This window comes from Hippopotamus amphibius, chromosome 12 (assembly GCF_030028045.1).
Source record: "Hippopotamus amphibius kiboko isolate mHipAmp2 chromosome 12, mHipAmp2.hap2, whole genome shotgun sequence".
NCBI classification, from domain to species: Eukaryota; Metazoa; Chordata; class Mammalia; order Artiodactyla; family Hippopotamidae; genus Hippopotamus; species Hippopotamus amphibius.
Window position 1 is genome coordinate 8,598,033 of NC_080197.1, and position 16,756 is coordinate 8,614,788.

General features: G+C 44.8%; 1 protein-coding gene across 2 annotated transcripts in view; it reads right to left on the reverse strand.

Moving 5' to 3' along the window:
* Nucleotides 1–7,797: 7,797 nt before the first annotated feature.
* The window catches only part of TSHZ2 (teashirt zinc finger homeobox 2), a 260,691-nt gene continuing 251,732 nt past the window's right edge, over nucleotides 7,798–16,756 (reverse strand). For both annotated transcript variants that reach the window (XM_057700869.1, XM_057700870.1), the window contains exon 2: nucleotides 7,798–11,281. In XM_057700869.1, coding sequence (XP_057556852.1) covers nucleotides 8,214–11,281 — 3,068 coding nt within the window. In that variant the 3' untranslated portion in view covers nucleotides 7,798–8,213. The remainder of the gene's footprint in view (nucleotides 11,282–16,756) is intronic.

The following is a 16,756-nucleotide window of genomic DNA, read 5'->3' on the forward strand; positions in this document are numbered from 1 at the left end:
AGCTTCCTTCACAGGATTTTGAGGCTTCAGGAAGCCTCTACCTCCTGAGACTTCGTGACAGGCCTTCCCTCCACTTCCAAAGTCCCCTCACTTTTCATCCTCCTGCGTTTCAGGGATGATGAGGTCCCGACTGGTCTTTGACTTCTAAGCCAGAGCAAACACTATCCAATAAGGACCCATCTCCATGGTTACCACACACTAGAGAATCCACAGGAAGGCAGCGGAGGGGGAAGTGGAGGCTACCGTAAATATGGTGGGGGGAGGGAGTCATAAACAATTAAACAAGACAAAATCCTCTGGTGAACAAAAATAGAATTATTTGACTGTGAAATCGAGTAATGTAGCATTGAAAATAACATAACCTGAAACATCATTTTTTCTCCATAGCTGAAAAAAATACCAGATAGAACCATGCACATCGAAAGTGCCAATTTGCTGGAGGGCCTGCGTGGTAGGAAGTTGTCTATGTCAAAGAGTTGAGCTTTCAAGCTATTTAAACTTTTTTCCCCCTGTTCATCTTTTGTCCCAGGCAAGTGACATGTGGACGGGGTTCACATCTCACACTTTGGTGTAGCACCCAACAGAGTTTAACCCAGGGGTACCAGAAAGGTGATGGGAGAATTTTTGGCCAAAATTCCAGCTTGAGGTAGATGGTCATTTGTCCACGCTTGGTTTCCAGCTCTGCCACGTACTAGCTGTGTGAGCCTACTTCCCCTCTGAGAGGGCTGGTTTCTTCCCCTGTAAGCTGGGCGTAATCACAGGTCTTTCTTTACGGAATTTAGGGTTAAGATTAATTGGGACAACGTACACAAAGGGCCTAGCACTATAGCTGGGATGCTGCAAGTGCTCAATAAATGTTAATCCTCTGTCCATCTCGATCGATGACAAGGAGGACAAGAGCGACAGCGGCCCCTGTGCCAGGCACTGTTTGTAGCTTTCTCTTACCCCATTCATCAGCATCATTGTCTGCACCGAGAGGCATGGAGGACCCATGCGGAATTCCCTAAGCATGACACAGCCACCAGGGATGCTGGGCTGCAGCAAGTGAAGATGTTCAAGGCAGCTGGTGGCCGGGAGAGAAAGGGGGCATCAGAGGGGAAGAAAGGCAGGTCAACGCTGCATCGCATCCTTCCCCGGGGCACCAACACCGCCCAGTTCCACTGTTTCCCCCCAAAGCTGTTTTACTTAAGTCGGTCCTAGCAGTCTCTGCTTCTTTCTTCAGACCAAATGGCACATCCACCCCCACCCTGATTTAAGCCGTAAGCAAACAAAAGAGGATTCTTTGAGGTGGGCGATCAAGGTCGGGTATAGAGAGAGGAGACTGACGTTCATCAAGCCCTTGCTCTGTGGGCCAGACCCAGTGCTGAGCACTGCCCGTAACGTGCCCTGTTTTACCTAATCCTGGGCACAAGCTGAGACGGGAGAAAGGGAGCTGCACTGACCGCTACCTCGTCCATGCCAGCCTGTCTCATAATCTGCACATAGATTATTTTTTTCAAGTTTTCATAGCGCTGCTGGAGGATTAGCCCAATGGAAGGGCCTTCCGTGCCTAAAGATATCATATGCTTCCTGCCAGTGAAAAACGAAGAAATAATGACTATTCCAGGAAAAAGAACCACCGCCACTTTCCGCAGCGCCCTGGACTCCTGGGCTTTGGGAAGTGAATGTTCTCAACAGCAGCACAAAGTTCTCTAAAAGCCCCGAATGTGACACGCGCCTTGGGCTCCCGGCATCCCTTTTTCCTGCCAGGTGAGCCCGGTTTAACATTGACACTGGATTTAATAGGAGAACATGACATGCCGTGATTTTCAACAAACTCCTGTTCTTTCAGAGGAAGAGCCAGGAAAGAAAGCACAGCGCACCAAATCCTCTTCTATTTTGGTACCCTTTACGCATCCTGTTATCTCCGTGGCCTACATATCATTTAACAAACTGCCCTGGGATTCTTGCAGGGCGTGGCATCGTGGCTGATTTAAAACCCCCGCATTGCTAAAACTGCGTTGTTCCTCATCAAGTTGAGTCATTTTTATGTGAAGTGTCAAGCTCCCTAACAAATAACTCCTGCCAGACAAATCAAGTTCCTCGTCTTAGAGCCGCGGCTAAATAGTTTATAGCTTTAATCTGCTCACCGAGGTGTGCAGTCTATGACAGTAATTATAAATGCAAGGAAAAATTATAGCTGAATGCTTTAACTGCATTAGGAGCCGTTTGATGAACAATCATGAGCGCCCGCTCATTTCCAACAATAGAGGGCAAGTTGGTGTCAATGCATTAGAAAGATTTCAGTTCTGCATGGCTTTTTCTCTCATTTACCACGGAATGTCACTTGTCTCCTATAAAGTAGGGAAAAAAGCACCATGGAACGCTTTAAACTTGATCGTTAAAAAAAAAGACAAAGAGAGAAATGCAGGAGAAAACTGTTTATCATGATGACTTCTGTTTTTTTTTTTTTCCCCTGTTCTGTTTGGCGGCAGGTTCAGTTTCAAATTAGTTCGTTGAAGGTAACTGCTTGTTTACTTACTAGGGGCCTTAAAAAAATCCCACCGCAAGCCATTTTCGAAAAATCTTTACAGAGAAAGGCTTCTTTCAATGAAGGGCAAGTTCAAAATCCGCCCAGGCAGAGGCCCTGTGATTGCCTGCGTGTCTCTCCACTAGATCCTGCCCTCCATCTCTATCTACCTAAGCTAATGACACAATTTAGTTCTTTATTTTCCTCTCCTCACTTTTGCAGAAAGACGTTTTTAATTTAGCTGAAGAATTACACAAATGTATTTTAAAGACATAAATCCATATAAAAAATATGAGCTAATTAAAACATTGCACTCCCTGTCGCTCATGGATTTTCAATTTAGCGAAAGAAAAAAGAATTGCATCTGGTTAAATGAAAAGATGATACTGATGGCAGATTGGAGTAAATGAAAAATAATGTTACTCTATATTAAAGCACCAAATTATACCCGTCAGGACGGAGCATCCGAAAGTCCAGATGAAGCGGAAAGTGCAACGGAGACAGAGATGCAGTGATGCAAAAGAGGGGTTAAGCCAGATCGCTCGGATGAAATGACAGCGGGAAGAGAGGTGACGCGTTTGTTTCTTGCTGCGATAGAAAGGCCGCCGTCTCATGGTCAAATGCCCTGTTTCTGAGTTCTCGTTTTGCGTCCCCAAAATGAGAGTCAAGATGAGGATTAAAAAAAAATTCTCCCGTATCTCTCTTCCCTGGAATTTGGGTCATTTCTTGGTGAGAAGCTCTATGGTAAATGTACAATCATCCGACTGAACAAGGAAATTACAATCAAGAGGGCGGGGATGCGTTGCTTCTTCCCCCAGGTCAGTCCCGGGCCCCTGAGTTGCAGTATCCGGTTTGCAGCTAGAGCCTCCCAGAGGCCAAGAAGAGCCCTTAATTCTCTCTCCATTCTTATGCCACATGTTATAGACTTTTTTTCTGAGCTGTTGGATATATTCCTGGCCTTGGGTAGCACCTGGAAACCATCAGGCAAGACAGAGGAGAAGCTAAGAGGCAGAAGAAAGTTGATGAGCGTCGGGCATTCCTGGGTTCGAACCTCTACAGTCGCTGTGTAGTTCTTAGACAAATCACGGAAGGCTTTGAGCTTTCTGCAAAATCAGGATGATTTGAATATCCATGCCAGCTCATAGAAAGAGGCCAGGAGGTGGTAGTTTTGCTGTCGTTGCTATCATTATAATTAAATAGCAGGTCAAGGTTTCCTTGGGGCACCTGCCTAGGTATTAAATAACTCAACCTGGGAACACTCTATAAGTCCTGTACACTTCAGGAGAGGCTGAAGAACACGCCAGGGGCCTGAAGACCCTGCCTAGAACTAACTTTTCTTGTGAACCTACTATGTGCAATTCTTCATGCAAAAGAATTTCATACATTTACTTAATTCTCACAACTCTTCTATGAGGGGAGAGTTATGCCCAGGTTTTATAGACACAGGAGAGGGGCATACCTTAGAGACAGTGGGTGAGTGAGGGCGGGCAGGCCTCGGCAGCCCCGACATCACACGGCCCCCGGGGATCACTGCTCCCCGCCCCCCAGGACTGACCACATGCCCTCCTGTGTGCTCCATTCAGCGTTTACCCCAGAGCTGCCTGTCTCTGTGTCTCCCACGAGCGTCCCGGGCAGACTCTTGTCCTGGTCACTGGCTCACTCCCTGGGATTAGCACAGTGCTTGGCATAGAGTGCTGGCTTTCTAGATGGGTGATAATGAATGAGTGAGGCTCAGAGGTGGTGGGAATTTGAGAAATTCACGCAGAATCTCTCTGCTTCCATTTCCTCCCCTGTGACATGGTTTAACCTACCCTACTTCACAGGGCTGTTTGTGAGAATCGAGTGAAATAGTGTCTGCGATGTGCTTGCTGCAGGCCTGGTACATTTGGCTACTGTAATCTGCACCACTGTTGGTTCTCCATTACATAGCCTGTGCTCATAGAGGCTGCTGCACAGTAAAAGCACTGCCAATGTTTTTGAAAGGAGAAAGAGAGGAGGGAAGACAGGAAGGAAGGAAGGGAGGGAGGAGAGAGGAAGGGAGGGAGGGAGGGAAAAAAAGAAAGGATGGGAAGAAAGAGTATCATTTACCGGCTGAAAGCAAGGGTGATGCCTCCAACAGACATTAGTTAGTCCAGCTCATTTCATTTCTCCCAGGCAGCCACGTAATGCATGCTGTTAGGGCTGCTAGATTTAGCAAATAAAAATACAGAATGCGCAGTTAAATTTGAATCTCAGACAAAGAATAAACACTCTTTTTAGTATAGATATGGCCACGTAATAGTCTAAAACCTTATTTGTCATGTACCTGAAATTCTAATTTAACTGGACAGCCTGTATTTTATGTGGGAACCTTACGTGCTGTTCACCCTGAACGTGGGTTTTTATCAAATCATCCACAACAAAAGGTGGCAGCTTATTGGACCAGAATTCATTCCCTCCATCAATTTCAAGGCTAGGTGTGCCACTAAACTTGTACACTCCTGTACACTACATTACACGGTAATGACTATAATTTCAGGGTCTTATGCATTTAGACTCATTGATTCGCTCTTTGGTTAATTTCTATTATTCAAGAGCATGGGATTTTAAAGTTATATACAAATATCTATTGAAATCGTTTTCGATTACTTATGTCCGAAATCAGGGATGCACATTCAACATTCCCTAATTAATGTTTAATGAAAAGCTGCATTTAATATTTGGCAGAGAATTTTGTAGAATGTAAGGCATCTCTAAGAAAAGAAAGAAAATTCAGGTCAAAATTCGCATCTTGCACAGAACATAGATACGGTAAAGCTCCCAAATTTTCCATAAAATCTTGACCGTCCTTCCTAAAACGACATGTCATTTTGTACAATTTGTGCTATCATGCATACCAATGAAAACCACAGTTCCAGATAACAGTGATCTCATTTTGTGATTTTTAAAAACATACATGCATCGTACTAAGCAGTGGGCAAGGTTTTGCACTTGTATTGTTCTAAAAGAGGATTGTAGGCTGGAGGAATTCTTTTCTAGGTGACCAAAGCATCAGAAAGCTGCCTTTGCACAGTTGTGGGGGCCATCCAGACAGACTGGGGAATCTTTGGTATCACCACAAACACCAAGCACCCACACCATTTTTTGTATGCACACAACACATGTACTTTGAATGAGTCCCAAACACTTAAACCTGTTTTTCTGCAGTTTTCTCTTAGAATCACAGCATAACAATGTTTACATAAGGATGGAGCTTCATTTTCATATAATAACTCGATAACGTGGGGATTTGAAGGTCCAAATCAGAAATATTTATTCTGTACAAAAGCAAAGGGATGAGAAAAGAGCGATCCTATCTATTTAATAGACTTGTAAGTACTTTTGTGTCAATTTCCCCAAATTATTGTTTTTTCTTTGCTTCCCTAGAACAGGTATGTGCGTTTCAGATTTTGACTGAGGCTTTCTTTTTCTTCCCATTCTCTATTTACATATTGCAATGTTTTGGCTGTGATATTAATTTAAAAAAAATGATTACAAACCTAAAAGGTGGAAAATTGGTCTTTATTGTAGCACAAATAAACACTACCTATTTGTCCTTTTCACCATGGTTTGGACCTACCACTATGGGATTGGAAACATTTATCTCTGTGTAGTCTGTGTATATCCACCTTTCTTTTGTTTTTCTGAAGGACCAGGAAAGCATAATAGCAAGTTACATAAAACTTAAAATGTTATATAGCGAATAAATAGGTGTCATGGAGCCCCAAGCTCACGTTTAGATTCAAAAGATGCATTTCAGCTTTTCTTTCAATAGAGTGAGCTGAACAAATCATGCTTGGAAAGCAAAAGATGAATCTGCCAGTAACACATTTTAATTATCATGATAAAAACATGCAAACAAAACAAACGTCTTCATTTGGGCCCAGATAGCCACTAGAGTATAGGATGGGTTCCCCCTTCACCAGAAGATCTTAGATCCACTCACTGAGCCAACGGTCCCAGTTTTTAATCTGTCATTTCTTTCTGACCATCCTTGCATTCAGTAAATCTCCTTCTGTGATGTGAAGTGAGCCCAAAGCCACGTCCTATACATACCCATCCCCACTTGGAACTCTGCTAGTGCCCATAGCTTTGTGGCTTGATCGGAAAGTCTCCTATTTAACACCAAGTGCTCTACAGTAGGAGGTGGTGAGGGCTTATACAGTTGACCCTTGAACAACATGGGTTTGAACTGCATGAGGCCATTTACACGTGGATTTTTATCAAAAGTAAATACTAGAGTACTACATAGTCCAGGGTTTGTTGAATCTGCAGGTGTGGAACCTCGGGTACAGAGGAAGAAAGGATATGGAGGAACCACCGTAGGAAGGGCCTTCGATAAGTTACACACAGATTTTCCACTGCACAGAGGGGTGGCGCCCCTAACCCCCAAGTGGTTTAAGGGTCAACTGTATGCCAGCATTAGCTGTTCACATCTCATATCTTAACCAAAATAACTAATCGATAACCTAGCATGATAGAAACTGCGGTGGCAAGTGCCAAAGGTTTAAGTCAGGTTGGGTCCCATTTTGGGGTGTGGCCTGACACACCAACCTGGATACGTGTGAAGGTCCCTAGCACATGGTGGGGGGGGAGGGGTGGGTATCGTGCTAGGGGCGAGAAAAGGAAGTAGAGAAAATATGTAAAGGGCTATGAAAAGAATTTCAGCCTTGTTTATGCTGAACGTTTGAAAACGGCCAGTGTGACTCGTCTGCCAAGGCGCTTGACCTTGGAATCTGTCCTCTTTCCTGAAGGTGACATAGATAGTCTGGGCACTGGTGACTCTGCCACAGAACTTCAATGGTACATGATACAAAATCTTGAAGCTATGGGACCCCATGTGCATTGGCAATGAGTGTGCAGAACATCATTTGTTTCTTTATATTAAAATAAAATCTCGAGCCATGCATTGCATCTACCTTTGCTAAAGCTGGACTCTGATATTAGCTTTATCTTAAGGACAGCCAAAAGGCGAGGGAAGAAAATAAGCTTCCTCGCTTTTCATCTCATTGTTCTGCAGATAAGAGTATTTTCTTACCATCTGACTACAGGGCATATGCCCTTGCACAGGAAACCTAATGGATAGGAAATAAACAAAGGGGAGAGAGTCGAAGGCTGTGATTGTTGCACGTAAGCTGCAAAAAACATTAATTACAAGTAATAACGATAAAGCCAGCTTTAAACTATTTATGAGTTGATTAAGAAATCTCAGTACAGTGGCTGCCCCCAGGAACTCTACAATCTTTATTCTCTCACTCACTATGTTTTAAAAATTTTCGTCACCTTATAAGTCACTAGCATTATTATGGGAAGGTGAGGTGGTGACATGGGACAGTAAGAGAAGTCAGCACTCACTCATTAAAATGAGGTGTAGCCTTGGCTGGACCTGAAAGTCGGGCCTTAGGTAACTAAGAGGGTCACGTATCAAGAAGCAATAAGCTGTGGGCCGCCTCTCTCTAAACCCATTTTATTCTATTTCCCATCGCTAAACTGGAGAGATTGAGAGGCTGGTTAGGACTTAATTACCACGTTCTAGACTTTCACGAAAATTAGTGCTATTCCAGCAGGCTACTGTCCTCTTGGTACAGGGAGATGTCAGCTGCCTCTAAATAGACCCATCTCCCTTCTAAAGCTCCTCACAAAGTTACTGTCACAACCACGTGGGAGCAGACCCATACCTGCAGAGCTATTCTTCATCCACGTCTGTTACAAACTGAGAATGGTGTTCGGGTGACTTGCTGTGCGTTTTGCTTAGGTGGAGTTTTACTGCATGTTTGCTCACAAATGTCCGACAGCACAACTTACACTTGAATTTAGAGTCTGTGTCCTCTTCGCCAGCTATGGTTTCCGGTGACCTCTGAGCCGACGACACCCGGGAAAGCTCTTGCTCCACTTTGCTTTGCTGTTCCACTGCCATGCGGGTCATGTCCTTCATTTGGAAACCTAGGTGAGATTCTAAGTGACTGATGTAGGTAGAAGGGGTTCTGAACTGGGAGGCACAGTCACTGCAATAAAAGATAGGGTGTCCTTTGTCCATGTTTTTCAGAAATTTGGTCCCGCCTGTTTTCCTAAGTTGGTACTTGACGTTGGCGAGCCAGTGGCTGATGGTGGTCATTGAGAGTCCCGTAAACTTCGAGATCTGCATTCGCTCTTGTGGGCCCAGATCGGACAGCAGGTATTTGCCCTCCGATGTCTGGAAGAGGCTGGAGGCAAACTGAGCCTGCAGGATCAGAAGATGCTGAGGGTTCCAGTTCGACTGCCGGCCTTTTCTTTTATGCAAGGTCGAGACGTCGCTGGACACGTCCTCAAAGCGCCTGACATCCATCTCCAGCTTCACGGGAGGGACCCTGGAGGGAGCGGCGGGCTTCGGGGTGGTGGCTCTGGGGAGGACTTTGACCATGTCGGCGATGTCAGACAGAACGTGCTTCTGGGGCGGGGACGTGCAGGATTGTGCTTGCGAGGACTCGGCCTTCTTGCTTTTGGACTTGGTCAGGTCGATGGGCTGATCGCTGTTCTCAAACAGGTAGCGTCTGGACACGCTGGCCGGCCTCGTGGAGGCAGGACTCAGAACTGGCTTGTCGACGACACTGAGATTCGACTTGTGAAACATCGCCGTTGTGCTTGAGCTTGGGCTGGAGCAGGAAGGAGAGCGCAAGGGTTCCGTGGCTTTGCCCAGGTGATTGTTCAGGACGGACTGCAGGGCGCTGAGCGGGTTGATGCATGGCAGGGCCGAAGCGTGGCTGGTGAGGGCACAGCCGTTGCTGAGAGAAGAGGCTGGCTCCAAGGGCTGGGGTTTCTCTTTCTCACCGCCCTCTTTCATCAGCTTGTCCTCCTCCTTCGGGGGACAAGGCTCAGCCTTTCTGGATTCTGAAGGGGGTTCGCTTCTCGAGAAAGAATCCCGCTCACTGTGGCTGAAAGAGGATGCCTCTTCGTGGGGACTTTCTTTCCCACACTCCTTCACCACCTCATCTTTGTCTTCCGGCTCCTTCTTCACTTGAGTGTACGGGGCCAAGCTTGCGGGCACAGAAACCAGGGGCATTACTTTCCACTTGGGTGCGATCGGCCTTAGCTTGTTGGCGAGATTGGGTGGAATCTGCAGTACCTGGGAGCCCATCGGCAAGGAAGTCCTGGAGCCCTCGGACAGCTGGTAGGCCGCGTGGATGCTGGGGTACGCGCTCCAGCCGGGAGCCCCGTTTTGGGCTTTGTTGATGGCGCTGGTAACAGTGTTTTCCAGTGACTTTAAAATGTCCCCTCCACCCTTTGAGCCATCTTCCAAATCTTCCTCCCTCAGATACTGGTATTTTATCGTGGGGTCTAAAGGCTTCTGTAGAGGGTCTTCATAGTCCTCACTTTGCATGACTTTCTCGTCCTTGTTGATCTCCTCTGGTTTTTCTTTCCTACTCTCCTTCTTCATCTCAGTTGTAGAGGCTGTACAGTCGGGAGCGGAGTTCCCGGATGGCTTGGGAGCCAGAGAATCACTGCTTGGGGCATCGGACAGTGACTGCATCTTCTCCACGGCGAGCGGGTCTAGCACCAGCTGCTTCCCTTTCTTGGAGGCGGAGCTGGTGACCTTGAGGAAGTGACCGGTGACCATCATGTGTGTGGTGAGCTGCTGCAGAGTGTCGTGGGAGCTCCCGCACTCCATGCACTTCAAGATCTGGGACTTGCAGGCCTCAAACTGCCAGGTGTAGCTGGCACCGTTTTGGTAGCCATAGCGGTTGTTGGAGGACAGCTGTAAGCTGGCGTTCTTCTGGGAAGGAAAGGTATCCGCACACGATCCTGTGGTCGAATCGGGGGAACACGGCCGATGGACGTCGAAGACGCGTTTCTTCGCCGGAGTGACCGTTTTTGACGAGATGGTTGGTACCGGCTCCTTCAAAGGCACTTTTTGGTAGTGTTTTGTTTTGATCATGTGGACGCTCAAATCTTGGAGGGAATCAAAGGAGTCGCCACAAAACATACATTTCAGAACCTTTTGAGCGTCCTCCTTGTCCATATCCTGGAAAGCCCTTTTCCGGGGCTTTGAATAGCTCGTGGGTCTGAGCTTGTCCTTTTTGCGGTTGTCATCTTGATAGTGGCCCGTTTCGTTCATGTGCACAGTCAGCTCGACCAGGGTGTCGTAGGCGGCGCTGCACTGCCGGCACCGGAACCTGCTGGCCCCGGTGAAAACGGTCCCGCACATCTTACTGCTCTGCCGGTACAGCTGGACTGAGCTGAACAGGCTGGGCTTCGACACAGATCTGGAAGGCAAGTTCTGCTGCAGGCTTTTGGACAGAGCATCTTGGTGCCAATCGAAATCAGTCTTGTTGCTGCCGTTTCTGGTGTCACAATTCCGCCTCTCGCTGTTGGACAGTTTGAAGCCGAGACCCAGGCCCGACCAGTAGGAATCAGACAAGATGTTGGCATAGACGGCGGTCATTTTATCCATGCAGCTGTGGGCTTCGTTCGGAAGCTTGGGGTGCGTGCTTGCTTTCTTGTCCGAGGCATCTCGGCCGCACACGCTCTTGATATCTGACACCTGATCACTGGCATCACTCAGCAAGGACTCGTTCTCAGCGTCCTGATTGGACAGGTGGCTTCCTGGAGAGTTCTGGTAGCTGAAGCAGCCTTTTTGCTCGGGGCCTGTTTCTAGCTCCTCGTCTGTCCCTGGGTCATTGCTGCCCTGAAGTTGAGCTACTGAACCACTGTCTTCCTCTTCCTCCTCTTCTTCTTTTATTTCCTCCTCTTCCTTCAGCTGTTCCTCCTGGGCGTAGCCTGTGAGAGAAGAAGAGATGAAATAACGATAGCAGGTGACGTATTCCATCCCAATTTCCCCACTTAGACAAAGTGCTTCCCACATGGAACTAACAATTTAATCGACACTTTTATGAAGTGCAAGCCATGGATACAGGAAAAAGCCAAATGATATCGTTTGTGCCAATGCCTTTTTTAAAAAATTGGCAGGAGTCATAATCCTTTATAAATGCCTAGAATCCTAAGTTAATAATTTTCATGTTTAAGGAATATCACTTTAATACTCCTAAAATGGGACAGTTGCTAAATTCACGTGTATGACTTTCAGGAAAGCTGGACTGAAATTCAAATCCTATTAAAGACATATCTCTACAAGAAGGATGTTGGCTCATAAGAAAACCGAGACTTGACCCTTGGCATCCTCATGGTAAGGTTCACCAAGACACTTGGCCCTGTTGGCATACAATCATTTTAATAAATCATTTTTGAGTGCTCAGAAGTAATCTGGATGTCTAGCCATTATATTTTTGATAGCTAGTGTCTTTTTTATTATAACATTTTTATTTGCAGAGAGTCGCACAGCAGGAAGAGAGATTATGGAGTATCGAATAAAATCTTCCATTGATAGCTGAAAAATTATGTAAGCTCAGCAAATATAATGATTTTAAAATAATAGCAAATGGTATTAGAATGGGAGATTTGGGAACTATCCTATTATTCTCAAACAGGTTTATGAAGACCTTTTCAGACAAGGCTGAAAATGCCCTCTCGATCTTGTGCCTGTAATTTCAAATGCACTGTGATTTGTGGGTACCCGTCATGAGATGCCAATTATACGTTTGATTTGTAGATGCAAAATGCTATTGGGGATGCATGCTTTCCCTTTTCTGAAAGGATTTAGGACCAGTAATTGCATAGGGAAAATGAAGGCATGAGAGAGCGGGTGCAGAGGGAATTGATGGGCAAATATCCATCAATAGAGATGAGCGATGTGACTTTATGCCCATGTGCTCATTTTCTTCACCCGGCCTCTTCAGAGCCACGTGGAGAAAATGCAACCAAAGAAGTACCAAAGCAAGGGAGATTCAGTCCTCCACGTGCAAGGGCTGCATGATCTCAATGCAGTATTTTCCCTTACGTGTCCTATCTCCCCTCTCAGTGCAGGTGGGTATTTGGGAGAAAGCCTAGGGCATTGCTTTTATTTCCATTCACTAGGTATGACACCTGAAAAAGGGGTGATCAAGCATTGGAGGTCTCTCCTGAGAAGCAGGCAGAGAGGAGAGAAGGGGGTCATTAGGAGTAAGGCACCCATAGTCAGGAACTCCAAGGGCTCCAAAGACCAAAAAGGAAGAATACTTTTCCCCCAGATTTTTATTTATTTCTTTATTTTCCAAAACTAGGGTTTTTTGTTTTTTGTTTTTAATTGAGCTGTAGTTGATTTACCATACTGTGTTAGTTTCTGGTGTACAGCAAAGTGATTCAGTTATGTACATATTTATATATACATCTTTTCAGATTCCTTTCCTTTACAGGTTATTATAAGACATTGACTATAGTTCCCGGTGCTATACCGAACACCCTTGTGGATTACCTCTTTTGTATTTACTAGTGTATATCTGTTAATCCCATACCCCTAGTTTATCCCTCCCCCTTTCCCCTTTGGTAACCGTATGTTTGTTTTCTATGTCTGTGAGTCTGTGACTGTTTTGTAAATAAGTTCATTTGTATTGTTTTTCAGACTCCACATATAAATGATATCATATATGTCTTTCTCTGTCTGACTTACTTCACTTAGTATGATCATCTCTAGGTCCTTCCATGTTGCTGCAAATGGCATCATTTCACTCTTTTTTGGCTGAGTAGGATTCCATCGTGTGTGTGTGTGTGTGTGTGTGTGTGTGTGTGTGATGTGTGTCACACTGAAGATGAAGAAGATTTGTGGAGTAATTACTCTCTCCTAGGACCTGTACTCACCATTGCAAATACATCCTTTCATTTTATCTAATATCCACATGAAGTAGGAACTATTATTATTTTCATTTCACAGATGCAGAAACTGAGGCTCTGGGGTTTAGAAATTTCCCCAAGGCTATATAGCATTGCAGGGTCAAGCCTGAACCCAGTCTGTGTGATGAGAGAATCCAAGGTCTTAACCACTAGGTTCCCTTCTCTTTTTATTATCAATCTAATGAATAAGAAAACTTTGCACAGACCCAAAGGTTAAAGGTTAAGCAGTAGGATTTCCTTGAAATGTCACCAAATAGATAACCACCGTGGCGGGGTGAGCTCTAGGAATAGTGGGGACGAGGGCCCACAATTTCAAGGGTGTGATAGCATATAGCAAGATGAAATGTGAACACTCAGCCTCGCCACTGGTTTTGTGGCTGTGTTCATTTTTTGTGGTTGTTATTGGTGTTGTGTTTTTGCTTTTCTAGCAAGCTGACAAGTGGATTTGTCATTAAACTGGTGTTGCTGGTCTTTACTTCCAGAAATCGATTTGAAGAAACAAAAGCTTCTCAGTCTAGGCGAACAATTGTTGCGAAGTGGTCACTACTTGCAAGAAAACCCTAGCTTAGAATAACTGAATTAGATCCCCTCCCCAGCCGCAACCCCATCCTCATTGCGTTTTCTTTTTCCTGGACTAGTCTATATGTTTGTAAAAATAGCCATACCAATAAGATGAAGGAGAAGGTCTGTTAACAAAATTAATAAATGACTTGTTACAGAGCCAAGCAAAACACTTCAAAGAATCGGGCAAATTTTACCAATCAAACAGGGTTACTTTGGAGAAGTACAAGGGCTTTATTACTCATACATTGGGATTACACATGTTAGATATGTCACCCCACCTATGGGCGATACAGTCACCGAAACCAAGAACACACACACCTACATAGAAAGCAGGTGAAGAAATCTACGGCGGAAAAAAAGAGGGCTTTTGCTCATTCTGGTTTGTTAACATGTTTCCAGGTTTCCTTCCCCTCACTGTTTTCAGTGCTTAGCACAGGACCTGACACTTAGTAGGCAGTTGGGAAATAATTCATGTTATGTTGTGTGTGTGTTGATGAGAAATACATGCATGTGTGGACATGTGGGCATGCGCGTGCGCACACACACACACACACACACACACACACACACCCCACAGACAATCTGCCCAGCCAATATAGTCATTTTCACACAAGGAGAAAAGAACTGTTCTTTTTTAATGCTGACATTTGGAAGCTGAGCTTTCCGGACCAGCTCAACTTCACAATCTACTTTGTCCTAAATGGATTCCCCAGAAGAAAAGTCGAAGACAGCAAATGCCTCCCCCACAATACAGATAAAATTTTCTGCTTAATTAGGCATTGACATGTTTACTATAACCTTTACAGAAGAGTAACTTGTGCTGAGAGACCCTTTTTGTCTGTTTTCTTCTGCAGAACAGACTAAATCTCAGGCACATGATAAGGTAACTCATAAAAAAAATGCCAAAGCATCCATCAGAGAGAGTGTATTTTAACAATTGCTGGGGGTTCCAAGGAGTTTTAAAAAACACATTTTAATATTATCCGTTTAAAACTGTTCACTTAAGTGATTTTGTTTGCTGCTGGCAGCTGAGGGGAGAGAGAGGGAAGACAGCCAGAATACGGGTGATCTGTGTGTGTGTAATGAGTATCTGTCTCTCTATTGATGATTTGTTTAATAAGATTGCATCATGTGTAAATCTTGGTAAAGTGGATGAGTGGCAAGTTTATTCCTATGAATACTTATTTAGCAAAAGAAAATGGTCACAGTTACGCGGAGGCACAAGTAGAAAGGAGTGTCCTATGCAGACCCTCCTTGTTGATTTTTTGGGTTGAAGATCAAACTTCATGGTGGCAAACATCTCCCTTTCCAACCTAAATGTCTAATTTCATCCCTTACAACTGCCTGACTGTGGCCACATGAAGCTTTCCCATTCCCAGGACAGATAATTCATGGGCAAACTCAGTTCCATGTCTAAAAGTCCTACGGTCAAGAGACCATCTCTCTTCCACTCCACGGCTACTGCTCTGACTGTGTGGCCGTTACCGTTCACTCGGGTGACTAAATGGGCTTCCTGCTTCCACTTCCTCCAGTCTGCTTTCCAGAGAATTAACTGCTAGAATATTCTTTATTAAAGATATTAGTTGGCGACTCGCTGTTTTCACTCTTATGACGTCTTTCTGTGGCACTTATGATAAAATTCACACCCTTCACTTGGTCTACAAGAGCTTGCAGGTTTTGGCTTCTACCTTTCTGCTTTATCACTCAGTACTCTCTCCCTGCCCTCACGTCCATGGCACAACAACCTACTTGCTCCTTCTGGCATCTGCCAGTCCTTCCCTTCACTGTGGTTCTTTGCAGATTTCTCTGCTTGGAACGCTCTTCCTCTTTGGAAGTTGGTTCCTTTACATACTTTAGAATTCAGTTCAAATGGCCCCTTCTGGGAGAGGGCCTTCCTGACCAGTTGTCCCTTCTCTATGTAACTATAGATCACATCAACCTACTTGATATGAAATCACTATGGCACTGGCCACACTCTGCAATCATCTTGTTTGTTTATTGATTGACTGTGTCCCCCCACTAAATGTAAAGATGAAATGTCTGTCCCCTTGAGGACAGAGACCTTGCTTCTCCCAGCACTCAGATCATGTCCTGGCACAGAAAGATGTCCACAAGTTACCCGAGTGAGTGAACAAATAGATCATACGACGAAAGGGGATTAGTCCAGTTGCAAACCCCGTCTCCGCTTCTCAGCCGTGCAGTTGGCACCTGTGATGGGTAAATCTCCCCCGCCCCACCCCCAATCTAGATCAGATGTGAATTACAACCACCCCGATCAACTTTTCTCAATGATAAAACCAGAACAACCCCACAAATCATCTTTTCGGAGCAACCCGGCCACCAACGTTCTTGTTGCCAGAAATCCCTGAGCTACAGATTTAAACTTTTTAAGTATGAAGACTGCAAATAAGCATCAAGATTGTAAAGCATCAGGAAATGCACTCAATGTGAGCAGATTTTGATTCAAAAAAGATTCACACAACTTGGAAAGTGTGGATAAATTTTGTCATGGATAAAGCTCATTGGCTGTTCCATGATGTATATTACATAAATATTAGGGTGGTCTTCTCCTGAATTCTTGATTTTAAAAAGGAGAAATGTCATTAGAAAAATACGCTATATAGGCTGCAAACTTTTTATCCTATCCGTATATGGGTAAAATGCTGAGACAAATCCTTAAATGTTAGAAATTGCCTCTCAAATCAAAGGTTAAAAAAATAAAAGGGAAACAATTAAAAAAATCACCACCTCAATTATTCCAAAGACCCGTAGTCAGAATGGTTTAAATGAAATTGTGCAAAACAATTCACGGGTGGCATGGTGTTAGATATCAGATTTCTGCTAGGCATCCGTTTTTGTAGTTGCCTTGAAAATTCACAACACAGTGTTTACAGTAAAAGCACTGACAGTTTTTAAAGTGGCAGC